A 15,194-nucleotide genomic window follows, 5' to 3' on the forward strand; every position below is an offset into this window, starting at 1 on the left:
TTTTTTCATCGGGGAGCACAAAAAACTTCACTGATTTGTACAGCTAAAATGGATTCCCCTTTTCTATGGAAAACTAAATCCCATTTGAAAACTTTAGAACTGAAAGGATTTTAAGAAGAACCTAACTCAACTGGTAGTTGAGCAAACTGGAGCATAGCAAGAGAGGCTGGAAGATGTGGTCTGAAAATTTGAGATTAGCTATTAAAATTAAAGCTACACATATGTTATTATATAGTTTGGAGAAACATCTGAACAAATCTGCAAATCACAAGGCACATTAAACGTTTGACAAAAGTGAAAAGTTGAAACAATCTACATGTATGTCAAGAGGGAAATAGTCATTCACTTTGTAACAGGTTAGCTGCAGAATTTTTGAAGCACTAAAAAAATGAACAGGGAGTGATATACTAAAATTGATAAATCTCCACCGGTGAATTAATTTAAAAGATATGAAATCTTCAAGATTATACAAGGAGGACTGGACCTGTCAAGACTCTTTAACCTCGGGTTCTCCCATCAAAATATGACAGGTGCAGTAGACACAAAGAAAATTTAGGAAATATGTACTCCAAGAGGATGACGGATGTCTCTAGAGAAGAGATAATGGATGCAGCTGTCCTTAATCTGGACTGTGTACGTTTTCAATACTCTCATTTTACTTTTGCTTTTGTTGGCTTTTAAAATTAATTTTTAGAGAAATGCAGCACAGGTTATCATTCCTCTCCATTTAAAGAGAAACAAGTAATGAGCTGTAACAAGTATACCCGTGAAGAGTAAAAGAAGGCCTTTAGGAAGATCTGTAAAGAAGTCCAAACGGAGAAGTAGCATCAAGGACGCGGGGGAACAATGCTGTAGCGAAGCCCATAAGGGTTCTTAGAGGGAAAACTGGGGGAGGGGAACAAACACGGGACGCCGGCGAGAAAACCTAGATACACTACAGGCCCTCTTCCTAGGGGCGGGGCCAACTGTGCTGCGCATGCGCAAGCGCCGCAGGGGGCGGAAGCGAAGCCACCTAGGAGACTCTACGCCGCGCTGCGCGATTGCTGCTGCGCGTGCGCAGACTGTCGCGTACAGGAGTCTTCATCTTTGCCTATTCCACGGCGGCTTTCCTTGGGTTTGAGTCTCGCGCTTTCTTCTATTGCTCACCCGCGAGCTCGTGCCCCTCTCGCGCCCCGGGCCACCGTGCCCGGGGAAGAAACCGGAAAGGGCTGTTGGTTTCGGCCTTTAAATTGTGCGTGGGGCGGCCATGTCTGCCGGCGAGGTCGAGCGCCTAGTGTCGGAGCTGAGCGGCGGGACCGGAGGGGATGAGGAGGAAGAGTGGCTTTATGGCGGTACGGAACTTCCTGTGCCTGTTTCTCCGGGTTCTGTCAGGCCTCCCCTCCCGGCCCGCAGACGGCCGTGCCCCGGGTCTTCCGCGCCCGCGCCGTGGGCCTCTGGTGGGACCCTGCCTTAGGCCCGGCGCGGCGTGCGCGTCCCTACGCGGCCGCGTCCCCCGCCCCGCACCCTCCGCCCCGCACCCTCGGCCTGGCCGGGCCGGGCACTCGGGCGCCAGGCTGGCTTCTGCCGGGCCTCGTGGTGTCCTCACCTCCATGCTCCTTCTGTCTGCTTTTTCTGTCCGTTCTGAGGTGTGTTCGGTGTTTTATCTTAAGCCCAGAGGCCGTAGGTTACTCTCTTTGACTAATTTCTCCCCAGAAATACTTAATTGTGTAAAAATAAATACAGTGAATGCTGTAAAACTAACGTCATGTTTCTTGATGGTCAGTTTGTGTGGAATGCACCTACAAGGGTACCTCTTTGTCTGAAAGTCGTGCTTTAAAAATAGTTAAAAGACAGAAAGAGATGGGATACATTATGGCCCACGAAGAACACCCTGAATGCTTCCTGTATTAAGGAGTTTTTCTTTTTAAGAGACTGCTCTTTAACTCACATCATGTGAGGACCCTTAGGCATAGTTTTCAGTGTCATCTCATGTATTTATTTTTCTCTAATGCATCTTGTAGTTACCTCTTGAAGGAGACTTGACATCAGGCCTTTAACTTTCATTAAATGGTAATCCCTGTGTGGCAGCAGATTTGGATGTGTTTGTTTCATGCCTAGAACATACATTCTTGATTCATTTAAAATAGTATAGTAAAAAAGCACGTTGGGAGTCCTGCAGCTTGATTATGCAAATTTGATAAGCTTGTAAAAATTCACTATCAGGTGCATTAGTAATACTCTTGAAATGTGTATTTGCCAGATTTCTTTTACAAAGATCTGGAAATCTCCGGTACCTTGTAGATTTATTTTTATAGCAGTAAAGCCTTTTTTTTTCACTCTTGTAAAAGACATGTCTTGTTAAGGAATTACAAAGTGATCTAACTTTGGATATGCTTATAGGCCCATGGAACGTGCATGTGCACAGTGATTTGGCAAAGGACCTAGGTTAGTGCTTCTGATGATCACTTTAGATTTTCATAGTACTGCTTTCTTGAGATGCTTGATTTATTTATCTTATTTTATTTGCTAGATGAAAATGAAGTTGAAAGGCCAGAAGAAGAAAACGCCAGGTTAGTGAATTTTCTGTTGATGGCTTACACAAATGTGCGATGCAGTGGTTCTGGCCACAAATGTTAAAATTATTTTGTGATCACTGGCTTGGTCATAACATTTTGAGTAAAGATTAGAGGACGTTGCAACCTTCAGGTTTATTCCTATCTCAGGGCCTAATTTTATATCAATTTTTCTTGCCAGAATCTTAGTTTTTGAGGTTAGAATTTGACTGCTTTTCATTGCTGAATAACTTTTTAATCTTTGCAAGAGCTCAGTAGTGAAGCATGCAACATAGTCATTAAAAGATTGAGAAAAGTGTGTTAAAAATGAAGGAACCCTGAAAATAACTGCTTTTTAAAGCATTTATTAATATTTTTGAGGGCATGATATGTTTTGGTTTTAATTTCAATGCTTTGTTTTTATTTATATTCAAGGTATAATTTTCCTTTATTAAATAGAAAGGTATGTTTCCTTTACAGAATATATATAGGGTTCCAGAAATTTGCTATAAATTTCAAAACAAGTCATGTATTGAAGTATATGGTTATGCTGACTTTCCTCTGAAGAGATGCCATAGTGTGTACTAGATAATGAGTGGAAGAGTAAAGACTATTTTGATCTGAAATGTGGAGGAGATACCATTTCATGCCTTGTAGAGTGGCTAAAATCAAAAAGATAAAAAATGTTGCTGAGGATATGGAGAAACTGGAACCGTTTATGTGGTACTGGTAGGATTGTAGGTGGTGCTGCTGCTTTGGACAACTCTGGCAGTTTCCTTAAGTGATGAAAGTTACCAAACAGCAATTTTACCCATAGGTATATACCTTAGAAAAATGGAAAGAGGCCTCCATATGTATGTATGAATGTTCATAGCATTATTCATAATAATTAAAAAATGAACAACCCAAGTGACCACTAACAGATGAATGGATAGATTAAATGTGGTACACTGGTACAATAGACTACTGTTGTGAAAGGAAATGAAGTATACTAATTGTTGCAGCATTGATGAACTTTGAAAACATTATATTAAATGAATAATGCAAGTCACAAAGGACATGTGTGACTTCACTTATATGAAATGTCCAGAATAAGCAAATCTACAGAGGCAAGCTGATACATACAAGATTTCTCTTGTGATCTGTGTGCATGGTTTGGAATTAGTTATGGTGATTGTGTTGTGTGAGCATGCTAAAATTCATTCCATTTACCCTCTAAATGGATGGATAAAAATTGTATTTAACATTTTAACAAAAACAACAAAAATGGCAAAAGGGGAATGAATTGAAAAGAAGTAGAAATAGCTTAGGAAAAGGAAGACTTAAAACTATAGAATTTTTCCTTTCTCATATGCCCCCTGTATTTTTCTTCATTCATTGCTGTCCTATCTGAAATTTAGTTTTGAGATTTATGTTTTAACTCAGTACCTAAGTTTAAAATCAACCACAAGTTTGGGATTAACATAGGTTATGTTTATGACGGTGATTAAATGTCTTAAACTTGTCTTTTCAGTTGGTCAAGAAACTAGCTGAATACAAGAGTTAAAATCAAATTATATTTATTAGGCAGTCTTTACATTGATTTTTATTAGTTCTTATGTAGAGTTGTTGAGGTTTGCTTTCTGTGACATATCTTTAATTCTCCAGTAGACATCTAAATAAAGTGTTTTGGAGAGAAGTCATCTTTTACCTTCCCTTAGTGTCAGAAGTCTTTGTATTTGTTATTAAAACTTAGAGAGCTATTATTAGTTTTATCCCATGAGAAAAAAATTAAACCTTAAAATTTTAGTTTTTTAGAAAAACTTTAAGTTCATCAAATTTCTAACCTCTTAATAGTGAAAGAGAATTAAAACTAACAGTAGATCTGTTAGGAAAAGAAATTTTGCCAAACCTTTTATTTAGTATGGTTATTATTGCTGTATGTAAGGTAAGTTCCTGCAAATGGAATTTGCCCCACCTTGTGACTGGTTCATTGCTGAACACTGTCCTTAACTATTGTATTACACTGTCTCCAATTCTATAGTGTTTCATCCCCATTTACTTTTTTTTTTTTTTTTTTTTGGCGGTACTGGGGATTGAACTCAGGATCCTGCTTGCCAGGCTAGCACTTATTCCATTGAGCTAGCTCCAAAGCCCCTCCCCCATTTACATTTTGTAAATGTAGTATACTATTTTGTGACATAAAAAACAAGTGACAGTGCAATCCCCAGCACACACATATGCACACAAGCCAAACCAAGAAAACAAATAGAATTGGTATATGGCTATCTAGAAGTTTAAGTAGGAAGTAACATATACTGGAAAATTGTAGTTGGATATTCATCTCTTGAGTCAAGCATTACAATAAGAAAAATCTAACAGTTTTAGTTTCTGTCTTTTCAAGAATGGTATTCTAAAATGCTACTTAGATGAAATTTAAATTGTGTGAACGTATTAATTTGAGAAAAATTGAAGTTTAGAAGAAATTATCAGAAGTTAGTAGCTGGACATTTTTCAGTACTAAGTTTTTCAGAGACATGGACCAAACCAGTTTATTGCCGGTTATATCAGTTACCCTATATGTAAAATGAGGTGATGGCTAATTCCCTCTGTCAAAATTAAAATTATTAAAAAACAAACATTCTCATAGTTTTAGAAGTGGTGTTGGTTATCTTTGAGCATAAATCTTATGGCAATATATTTTATTATTGTAATTTTTTGTTGTGAAAGGATAAATTTACTAGTTACTGTATTAAAATTCATCAAGGGACCAGGGAGATGACTCAGTAGAATAAGCGCTTGCCTGGCAAGCAGAAGGGCCTGAGTTCAATCCCTGGTTCTGCCCCCCCCCAAAAAAAAATCATCAAAATTTTCAAAAATCTAAAATTCATCAAAATGAGGCTCTTAGCTCCTTAGTGGTACCAAATTCAAGGAGAGTCTTGCATGAAGATAATTTTTTTAATTATTTATTTGTGTGTGTGTGTGTGTATGTGTGTGTGGCCAGCTCAGCCCACCAGGGGGCGGGACGGGCTGGCATGTGGTGCTGGGGGATTGAATTGTGGTCTCTGTGCTTTGCTAAGCTTGTTCTAAGTAGGTGCTTTAGACCACTGAGCCATCTCACCAGCCCAAAGAGTCAGGATGGGGGCACGAACTGGCGACCTCGCGCTATAGAGCCCGGCACAGGAACCGCTGCACTAGGTTGCCGCCTGTTTTTTTTTTTTAGATTATAAAACGTTTTTTATATAACAAAAGATGTACACAGTAGGATTGATGAAATAGGAAATCAGGCAGAACACTAAAAGAGTTAATGTGATCATATCATAAATCTGAGTTACATGAACACTAAAAGCAAGAGGAAGCTGTTTCACATAGCTCTTGGGTGTTCCAGGAGAACCTGGCACACAAATTTTGGTAAAGGTTTAGGATAAAAACTAAATTGTACTGCGTACTTTTAAAATGTATAGAGTTGTGGACTAAAGTGCTTACTTAGGCAGATGCAGGGACTGGGGTTTGATCCCCAGTGTACCATGCCGCTCCCCCCCCCCTCCCCTCCATGGCACACTGAGACAGGGATTGAGACTGGGCGTAATTCCAGCACTTGGGAGGCTGAAAACAAGAGGATTACTGTAAGTCTGATCTGTGTTGTGAAATACTGTAGATCCTGTACTAAATACATTAAAAAAAAAAGTAAAGACTTGAATGATATCCCACTATCAAATTGCAAATCATTCACAGATTATATCAGCATTTTCATTCTACTCCTACTGTGCTTTTTCTGTGCACTTCTGGGGATTGAACCCATGGCCTTATACATGCTAGTCAAATGCTCTACACCCTAGTACTAGTGTTGAGTACTGTTGTAGTTAGGGCTTACAAGGGAATAGGTTTAATATAGAACACAGAATTTATAGGATAATTTTAAAATATTTACCCAAAATGTCAAATACAGGAGAGTGCAGAACTTCCATGGAGTAGACATCCAAAGAATCCAGGTGAGGGCCTGAATCACATGGCAGTTTCCTGCACAAGTCTAGCTGAAAACCTAGAGCCCATGGCAATGTCCTCTAGATGTCCACCTGGAGGACTAAAGTCCACAACAGTATCACGCAAGTCTGTATCATGGATCTGTACTGGAAAGCTTAAAAGTCAGTGGTGGAACCTAGATAATCTGCACCAGAGAATTGAAGGTCTGTGCTAGCAGGCACTGGATCCAGGAACCAGTGCTCCAGGTAGTGACCAGAGCTTCTCCCAGAAGAACCACAGTGATCCTCAACTGCAGTGAGGACCTGAGCTCTTGATGGTGAGAATAGCTGAGTTCATATTAGGAAAACCAGCATAACAAGCCTCTCCACGAGAATCAACAGTGCATGATTTTCCCTTCTAGTTCTCCTTTGGTGCTCTTGGCAGCAGTTCTCAGCTGGGCCTTTTACATCCAGAACCACATTGATGAAATTCAGCTAGGTGTTCCAAGTTGACCATTAGTTAAGTGACCACTGGTCAACTTGATAACTAGACACATTTCCCTAAGACATAGTCTCCCTTGGCAGATTTGTTAAAAATTGACCTCTTTTGAACTGTACAGATTGTACAACTGTACAGATACCTTGAACTATAACTGTTAAATTAATAGAACAGTTACATATATACAATTCTCATTTCAACACGAAAAACAAATATTCAAAATTCAAGGTTGAAGCCGCAATACTTTGACTAAATAACCTGATTGCAAACATGTATCTAAAAACTACATTATTTAAAAGAGCTGTTATAATCACACTCCTTGCTTCCCATTAGCTTTTAACAATAGGGCATTATGGCACTAAATGCACTAAGGGATCTCCTGCATTTCAAATATACTCTTCCTCTCTGATGAAAGACCTTAGGTCATTTGTTTTCATTGTTCTCTTTCTTCTCAACAAGCATGTTCTGTGTTTCATTCTTGCAGTCCACAGCTCCAGTAGAGCCTTCTTTCTGGCCAAAAGCCCTCAACAGCAACCATGCTACCATGCCAGTAGTAGACTACATTCAAATTTTTCTGATACCCAGGCAGTCTCTCTAAACATAAGTGTAGACCAACTTCCTGCCTAAGCAAAACCACCTGACATCCAAAGCCAATGCAGTCCTCAGTGAAAGCCTTTTGAGTGTCATCCTAATTGGCAGCATTTCCATCATACTCTTGATTTTCCAGAGTATAGTTTTGGTTTTTTTTAAAAGTTTATTTATTTTATTTATTTTGTGTGTGTGTGTGTGTGGCCAGCTCAGCCCACCTAGGGGCGGGGCTGGCTGGCATGTGGTGCTGGGGGATTGAACTGCGGTCCCTGTGCTAAGCTTGTTCTAAGTAGATGCTTTAGACCACTGAGCCATCTCACACCCCCCCCCCAGTGTAGTTTTATAAAGTATTTTCTGAACTATAGTTTAGAGTATATGGGGACTGCCTCTTTGACCAATTTCTTAAAACCTCTCCAAGTTGATTTCTAAGGCTCTTAAGCCATATAGCCAGGCAGTGACCCTTTTCCCAGTATCAATTTTGTTGTAATCAGGGTTTGAAAGGGTATAGATATAATACAAAACACATAATTTTATAGGATTATTTTGTAATACACCCACAAAGGCAAATGCAGAAGAGTGCAGGGTTTTCCATGCACTAGAGATCTAAAGAATCCAGCTGACAGTCTAGAGCCTACAAGTGTCCCATGCAAGTCTTTATCCAGGATCTGCACTGGGAAAGCCCAACCAAAGGTCATTAGTAGAAGCAAGAAATTCTGCGCCAGGGAGATGAAGGATCTGTGCCAGAAGGTTGAGGGATCTGCACTGGAGTTCAGTGTAATGATCAAGCTCCCCCTCCCCCAAAAGAACCACTGCTGTCCTCAGCTACAGTGAGGTCCTGAGCTGTTCCTATCATGAGAACAGCTGAGTTCATATTAGGAAATCCAGCATGACAAGCTTCTTTGGGAGAATCAACAGCACATTATCTTCCCCTTCAATTCTTTGGTGCTGTTAGCAGTCCTTATGTGGGCCTTATGCACCCATTTCCAGTTAATTCAGTTCAGCTGGGTGTTACAGGTTACTTCACCAGTACTTATTTTATGCAAGATATTAGCAATAACGGGAGAAGACATAGTTCCCCACTGTTCCTATCATCCAGTGGAGACAGTCTCTTTAGAAATAATACTAATTTTGTCATAAAGGCACAGAAACATGGGTCTTCCAGACCTCTATATTCTTTAGAATATTTCTATTAGTAAACTATTTTAATTTTGAGTTTTATATATTAAACAGTACTTAACAGGAAAAAAAAATCACAAAAATAATGAATGTTATTGAGTTCATAAAATATCAGAATTTTCAATACTGCCTTTTTTGGTACAAACTCAAAAAGAACAAATTCATATAGGAACTACATTGAAAATGCCAGTGGGACTTTACGAAAAAGATAATCTTTTTTTTTTTCTTCTTTTTGCTCCAAATGCCTTCAGGGCAGGTTTGGCTGGCTTGAGTTGTGGGGATCAAACCACAGCAACCTGAGCCTGAGTGCTTTGTTGATGCAGCCACTTAAAGAACTGAGCTATGGGGCAGGCCCCCGAAAAAAATAATCTTATTACATGTAAGGCAGTATGTACACAAGACAACAGCATGTTCCATAAGCACATATCATTTACCTTAGCACATGTGTTTTGCCTTCCTGTGCTTTTTGTATGACATGCTTCACATCTCAGTGGTCTTGCTGTTTTGTCAGGAGGTTCTCGCTATACTATGTGTTAGTTTACAGGAACATAAACTATCAATAAAAGGGGCCGGCCAAATAGCTCAGCGGATTAAAGTACCTGCAAGCAGGTGCAGGGGCCAGGGGTTGGATCCCTGGGGTGCACTGAGATGGCAGTTGAGACTGGACATGGTGGCGCATGCCTGTAATTCCAGCTCTTGGGAGGCTATAAACAGGTAGATCACTACGAGTCTGATCTAGTAGTGAGACCCTGAACACCCTATAGACCCTTCCCTAAAACACACCAAAAAAACAAAGTATCAATAAAATATTAAGAACTTTTTATATGTATTGTATATTTGGAATATCAGCATTTTCACTTCAGCTGTGTACTTGCTTACAAGACCTAAAAGATTATAGCATCAGAAATGAAATCCTGTGCAAACTGCAATGAAAATACTAATGGGCCTGCACAGTAAAAAAATCTTTGTTTCAGCTGTAATAGGTAGTCTTCCACATGACAAGTGTGTGCATGTTCCATGCATCAATAAAATAAAAATCAAACGTAATGAATTCATAGAATAAACATCAACAGTTTCATATACAAAATCTAAAAGATAACATCGAGAATAAAAACCTGGGGTTGGGGAGATAGCTCAGTTGAATAAGTGCTTGCCTGGCAAAGGCTAGGGCCTGAGTTCAATCCCTGGCTCCACAAAAAAAAAAAAAAAAAAAAAGAAAGAAAAAGAAAACCTATGTGAAACTGTGATGTAAACACAAGCAAGTCTTCCATAGAAATAAGCCTTGTTTTTATACTTTTCTGCTGGATGGTTAAGACCAAGATAAAGCAAGACCTATATAACAAGAAATGTAACTTTTGTATCTGATAAGGTCAGTCAAGTACCCTCAGGATTTATCCTGTAACTCTACTGCAGTTTACAGATTCTTTGTCAGTGTCAGCCATGTGGATGAGTCACAGACCATTGCTTGACCAGTTTGCTCTCTGTAAAAGCCTGAGAGAATGTTTTCTCTCCATGTGACTCTCCTTAGGCACACTATACATCATCGATCGCATTCCTCTGTGGCTCCATAATCTCCTTGATCAGAAAATTTGGGGCACAACTGAGTTACATGATGTTACAGTACACATTCTACATTCTGAGTCTTCACTGACTGGAGCCAAAATGTTGGCTGTCCTTGCAGCCCTTCTTTTTCTCTTAATTTTTGGTCTGCAAACTTAAGTTGTTAACCCTCCAGAAGAGAAGCTTAATGCCTGTAAGATTGGCATTTGAGCTTAATTTAACCTCACTATCTGTCTGAATATGAAACATCCTTGACGTAACATGAAACAGGTATTTTCCATTGAGTATTTTTTTTTTTTTTATGAGCAGAATATATTTATTGAGAGAAAGAAAGCTCCTTCCTGAGAGAGGGACGGGGGGGGGGGGCAAGTGGGTAGTTCCCCCCCTCCATTGAGTATTGATACGTTAAATTTTAAATTCCTACAGAATGTGAAGGAAAAAAAGTAAAACAATTCAAAAAATAGGAATAAACACATTTTTACACAGAAATTTAGAAATCTATATATAGCATTGTAGTAGGAAAATCATGTGACTTTTTTTTCTTGTGTCTTTTTTTCATTTATTACCCTTTATTTTGAAAAAAAAAAAACAACTTTTACTTGAGAGACAGAATGGTAATAATTGGTATGTCGTGACAAGAAGTATGTGTGTAGAAGACCAGAATGACAGGCATTCCAAGTGTGACCCTTCTATTACACATTGCTATCTTCAGTGCAGTTGCTTGGTTTACAGGTATCAGCATGTGTAGTTAGTCAGGGTGAGAATCCTACCAGTTAACTGCTAGTTTCAAAAACCTGCTGATGTTTCTCAGGATCATTGCCTTATCCATCTTCTGCGTATAAATGTATGGTTTTGCCTCTGTCATGTTTCCCAACTTTTCTTCTTGCCCTCTCCTTGTCCAATCCTCAAGATCTTGCTTCCCTTTTAATTGTGTTAAACCTTTTTATTTGTAATTCTTTGAGTTCGTATACTAGGGAGACTATTCGATATTTACACATGTGTGTCTGGTTTATTTCTCTTATAAGTATATTTTCAAGTGGCATCCACTTAAATATGAAGGCTTTGAGTTTATCATTCTTTATAACTGAGTAATACACCATTGTATTTAAATACCACATCTTTTTCAACCATTCCTCATGTGACGGGCATCTTGGTTGTTTCCAAGATTTGGCTGTCACAAATTATGCTGCTGTAAACATAGGTACCCATATATCACTATGATACGTCGTTTTCATTTCCTCTGGGAAAATTTCCAGTAGGGGGATAGCTGGTTTGAATGGGATTTCCAGTCCTAGTTTTTTTAAGGAGTCCCTTCTTGTACTTTCTTTTTTTGTTTGTTTGTTTGTTTTCCGGAACCAGGGATTGAACTCAGGCTCTTGCATTTGTCGGGGAAGCGCTTATTTATTCTACTGAGCCATCTCCCCAGCCCCCTTCTTGTACTTTCTTGTAGGACATGATAGACATCCTTTTGGTTTTTCTGTTGTCATAATAGGTCTTTTGTGATGTTACTCCTGCCTGTTTATCCTGTTGGATAAACAATTTTTGGGGGTAGTTCCCTGGGTAGAATCATTTTTTTTTTTTTAATCTGCTATAAGTGATCTGTTATAAGCTCCAGTTCCAATCCTCTAAGAAAACCTTGCAAAATAAGGGATGTTTTGCACTTGTTATTTTCTTCATAAACTGTCAAAACTATGCCATACTTGTTTCTTTTTGAGTAAAACAACCATTTGCCAATGCTTTTTGTTTCAGTTAACATCATAGTTACTACATCAGCTACACTATAGAAAGTTTTCATCCCAAGCTTCCTTTCTTTAAGGTTTCTCTATCAGTATTTCTATCATGATACAGTGCTGACATCAGCAGTACCCGTTTGCTTTCTTTGCCATAGATAAAGCCAATATTCAGTCTTTCTGAAATCCAAAGATTGTACTATACAATTATCTGTTTTGAAATTGCAACATTTCACTTAGAATTTCAGTTTTGTTCTTGTGTACAGTCCTGTGCTGGTCAGCTTGTTCTCTGTTAACAAATGTATTATCAGTTGGAAACTGGTAAACTAATTGTGTGGAATGTCACATTATAATAGTGTGGGAAATGAGAGCAACAAATCACCACATCTTTTGTTATTACTGTACAAATAGAGACCCAATACCAGAGTTTGAGGATAAATGTGTAAATTGAAAGCATAGAAAGTGTTCTTACCTACAAGAGCGTATATTTTTATGCCATATTTTGACCTCTTGCTTTTCAGTGAGTCTTTTACATTCCTGTCATCATTAGAAATCCTTGGTAAGTGTAGCAGACCTATGAATACTTTCAGTTTAGTCATATAGATATATATGTCATATGTAATGTATTACATGTGTAACATGTATATGTGTTATGAATTTTTGAATGTGGCTATTGGTGCATACCGAATGTTTTACTTGCATTTTAAGCTTTGTGTATTTTTCATCATCTCTTAGCATTTCTTCTGTTATAGCTTAAATTAAATGGCAGTGCTAGCATTCTGTCCAGTATGTTTTCCTCCTGCTATGACCCTCACTACATTTTTAAACCCAGTGGTAACATTGAATCATTCTGTTTCGTTGTGTGACCATTTCACTGCATTTCAGCTCGTCAAATATGTACTCAGATTGTTGTTTTCTTCGTCATCTGAATGAAAGAGGTCTGCATTCCCCATGTCAGTATCAGTAGATTCTTGCTCCATTTCACTGTCTTAGGAATTTCAACTCACATGGCCAGCACCAGGGTTGTGTTCTTCACCATCATCCACCCACACCACTCTTCTATAATAAAAACATGTGTTTTACCGTAACAGACATTCGTCATTATTCATGCATGAATAGTCTGATGATTCACTTTTGACCTCCTCCAAAACTTGGAAGTCTGGCTTTTCATGTGCCATTTTATTGCTTTGGACTGATTGTACTTGAAAACCCAAAAGAAAACTTTTTTTTTTTTTAATAAATTCTAGGTTGTTGTGGGTCTATTGGATGCTCTATTGTACTTGAGTAAACATATATAAAACCAGTTAGATGGAATATAGTGTGGGTTAAAATTGCATTTTGCTACTTTGGTGCTTATATGCCCGACTTGCTCTTCATCATACCAATGGATAAACATATAAATTGCTTCCCATGTTCCTTAGGGAAAGGTATTGAGGTGCACAGCGGTGTACTATTGCACTAAAGTGCAAATTTACTGTACAAAAGTAAAGGATGGGCCTGCTGGACCCAGTGTTATGCTCCTAAGGTTTTTATTTTTATTTTTATTTATTTTTATTATTTATTTATTTATTTTTAAATATTTATTTATTTAGTGTGTGTGTGTGGCCAGTCCAGCCCACCAGGGGGTGGGGCTGGCTGGCATGTGGTGCTGGGGATTGAACCGCGGTCCCTGTGTTTTGCTTAGCTTAGCTTGCTCTAAGTAGGTGCTTTAGACCACTGAGCCATCTCACCAGCCCGCTCCTAAGGTTTTTAATAGACATAATTTAAACAATAATATAATCTATGTGTACTTTTAAAAGCAATGTCTGTTACAAGTACCTGTTGCTGTTTATTTATAGTGCTAATCCTCCTTCTGGAATTGAAGATGAAACTGCTGAAAATGGTGTACCCAAACCGGTAACATACACATAAAACTTTAAAATCCAGTTACTTTCCTATTTAAAATCTTTATCAGTGACTTTGTAGTTGCTTACAAATAAAGCAAACATTTACTATAACATAACCCCCAATATTCTGTGTGATCTGGCATCTTATATCTCTTTTATTTGGTACCATCAAAAAAAATTGATAGGACTTACGAGAATAAATAGTGGGAAGAGACTACAGAAGAAATATAGTGTGCTTAATGTGCTTTCAAAAAACTGAATGGTTGTAGATTTATTGAATAGATCATAAGTTTGTTTTTGGAGCAAATAATGAATCCTGCAGTCTAAGGTTGAGTTGCAGTTTTTTAGCAATTACCGTTTTATATATAAATAGTCCCAAATTTCATACCCATTAAATAGATGTTTTGGGAAACTTACGAATATTTGTTTGCTTTAGTTTTGTACAAACAAGGAAATTATTTTACAAACTTGAATATGAAATGTATTTTGTTTAGGTAGACTTCTTATTTACAGTATTTAAGTAGACAGTATTCTTTTAGAGCCATACCAAAACAATTCATAAATGGCTTCACTTTAAAGGCACTAGTTTTTCTGTTAGTGATTTGCATGCAGGGGTGCTTTTATGTGTAATTGAATGCAAAGAGTAAACAAATTGCTCCTATACTGTTTGGGACTTTTTAATCTTGGTACTGTGAATCTAATAGTCGTTTTCTTCTTATTTAAGTAAGAAGAAAAGAATTTCTCAAATAGTAATTTGCCAAGAATTTTCCAAAACTTATTTTTTATGGCTTTATCTGGTAGATATCTTAGTACATTGCTATGGATCATTTTTACAATAAGGGCAGTTGTAAATAGTAAGAAAAACAAATTTATCATATAGAACATTAAAGTTGCAAATGAATTGAAATACAGTAGGTAACAGCTTTATGAAATTGTAATGTGTCTTTTTTAGTTATTAAGTTTTAAAATGTATCATTGAATGCATTTTATAACTATATTGGTGCAGAAAGTGACTGAGACTGAAGATGACAGTGACAGTGACAGTGATGATGATGAAGATGACGTCCATGTCACTATTGGAGACATCAAAACAGGAGCACCACAGTATGGGTAAGTTAATATGAAAGCAACATATGTCAGATTATCAGTCCATTGTACTTAAATTTTCTATCTCATCATGATATGAAAGAACTCTTACAAAATTTCCCCACAAAGGTAATTCTTTACTAAACATAAAATTATTTACCTGGGGGGGTACATGAAAGTAGCAGTTTTGTTTGATT

The 15,194-nt window shown here is 37.9% G+C and overlaps 1 protein-coding gene across 7 annotated transcripts in view; it reads left to right on the top strand.

Annotated features, from left to right (window-relative positions):
* Nucleotides 1-1,030: 1,030 nt before the first annotated feature.
* Fip1l1 (factor interacting with PAPOLA and CPSF1) overlaps nt 1,031-15,194 on the top strand; it is a 93,087-nt gene continuing 78,923 nt past the window's right edge. For 4 of the 7 annotated variants that reach the window (XM_023711081.1, XM_023711080.1, XM_023711082.1 and 1 more), the window contains exons 1-4: nt 1,032-1,331; nt 2,510-2,549; nt 13,864-13,921; nt 14,918-15,021. In XM_023711081.1, the coding sequence (XP_023566849.1) occupies nt 1,247-1,331; nt 2,510-2,549; nt 13,864-13,921; nt 14,918-15,021 (287 nt within the window). In that variant the 5' untranslated portion in view covers nt 1,032-1,246. Of the gene's footprint in view, nt 1,332-2,509; nt 2,550-13,863; nt 13,922-14,917; nt 15,022-15,194 lie in introns of all 7 variants that reach the window. The other 3 variants (XM_004627504.2, XM_023711083.1, XM_023711084.1) reach the window with 1 other exon arrangement.

Source organism: Octodon degus, unplaced genomic scaffold (assembly GCF_000260255.1).
Source record: "Octodon degus isolate 3935 unplaced genomic scaffold, OctDeg1.0 scaffold00019, whole genome shotgun sequence".
NCBI lineage: Eukaryota > Metazoa > Chordata > Mammalia > Rodentia > Octodontidae > Octodon > Octodon degus.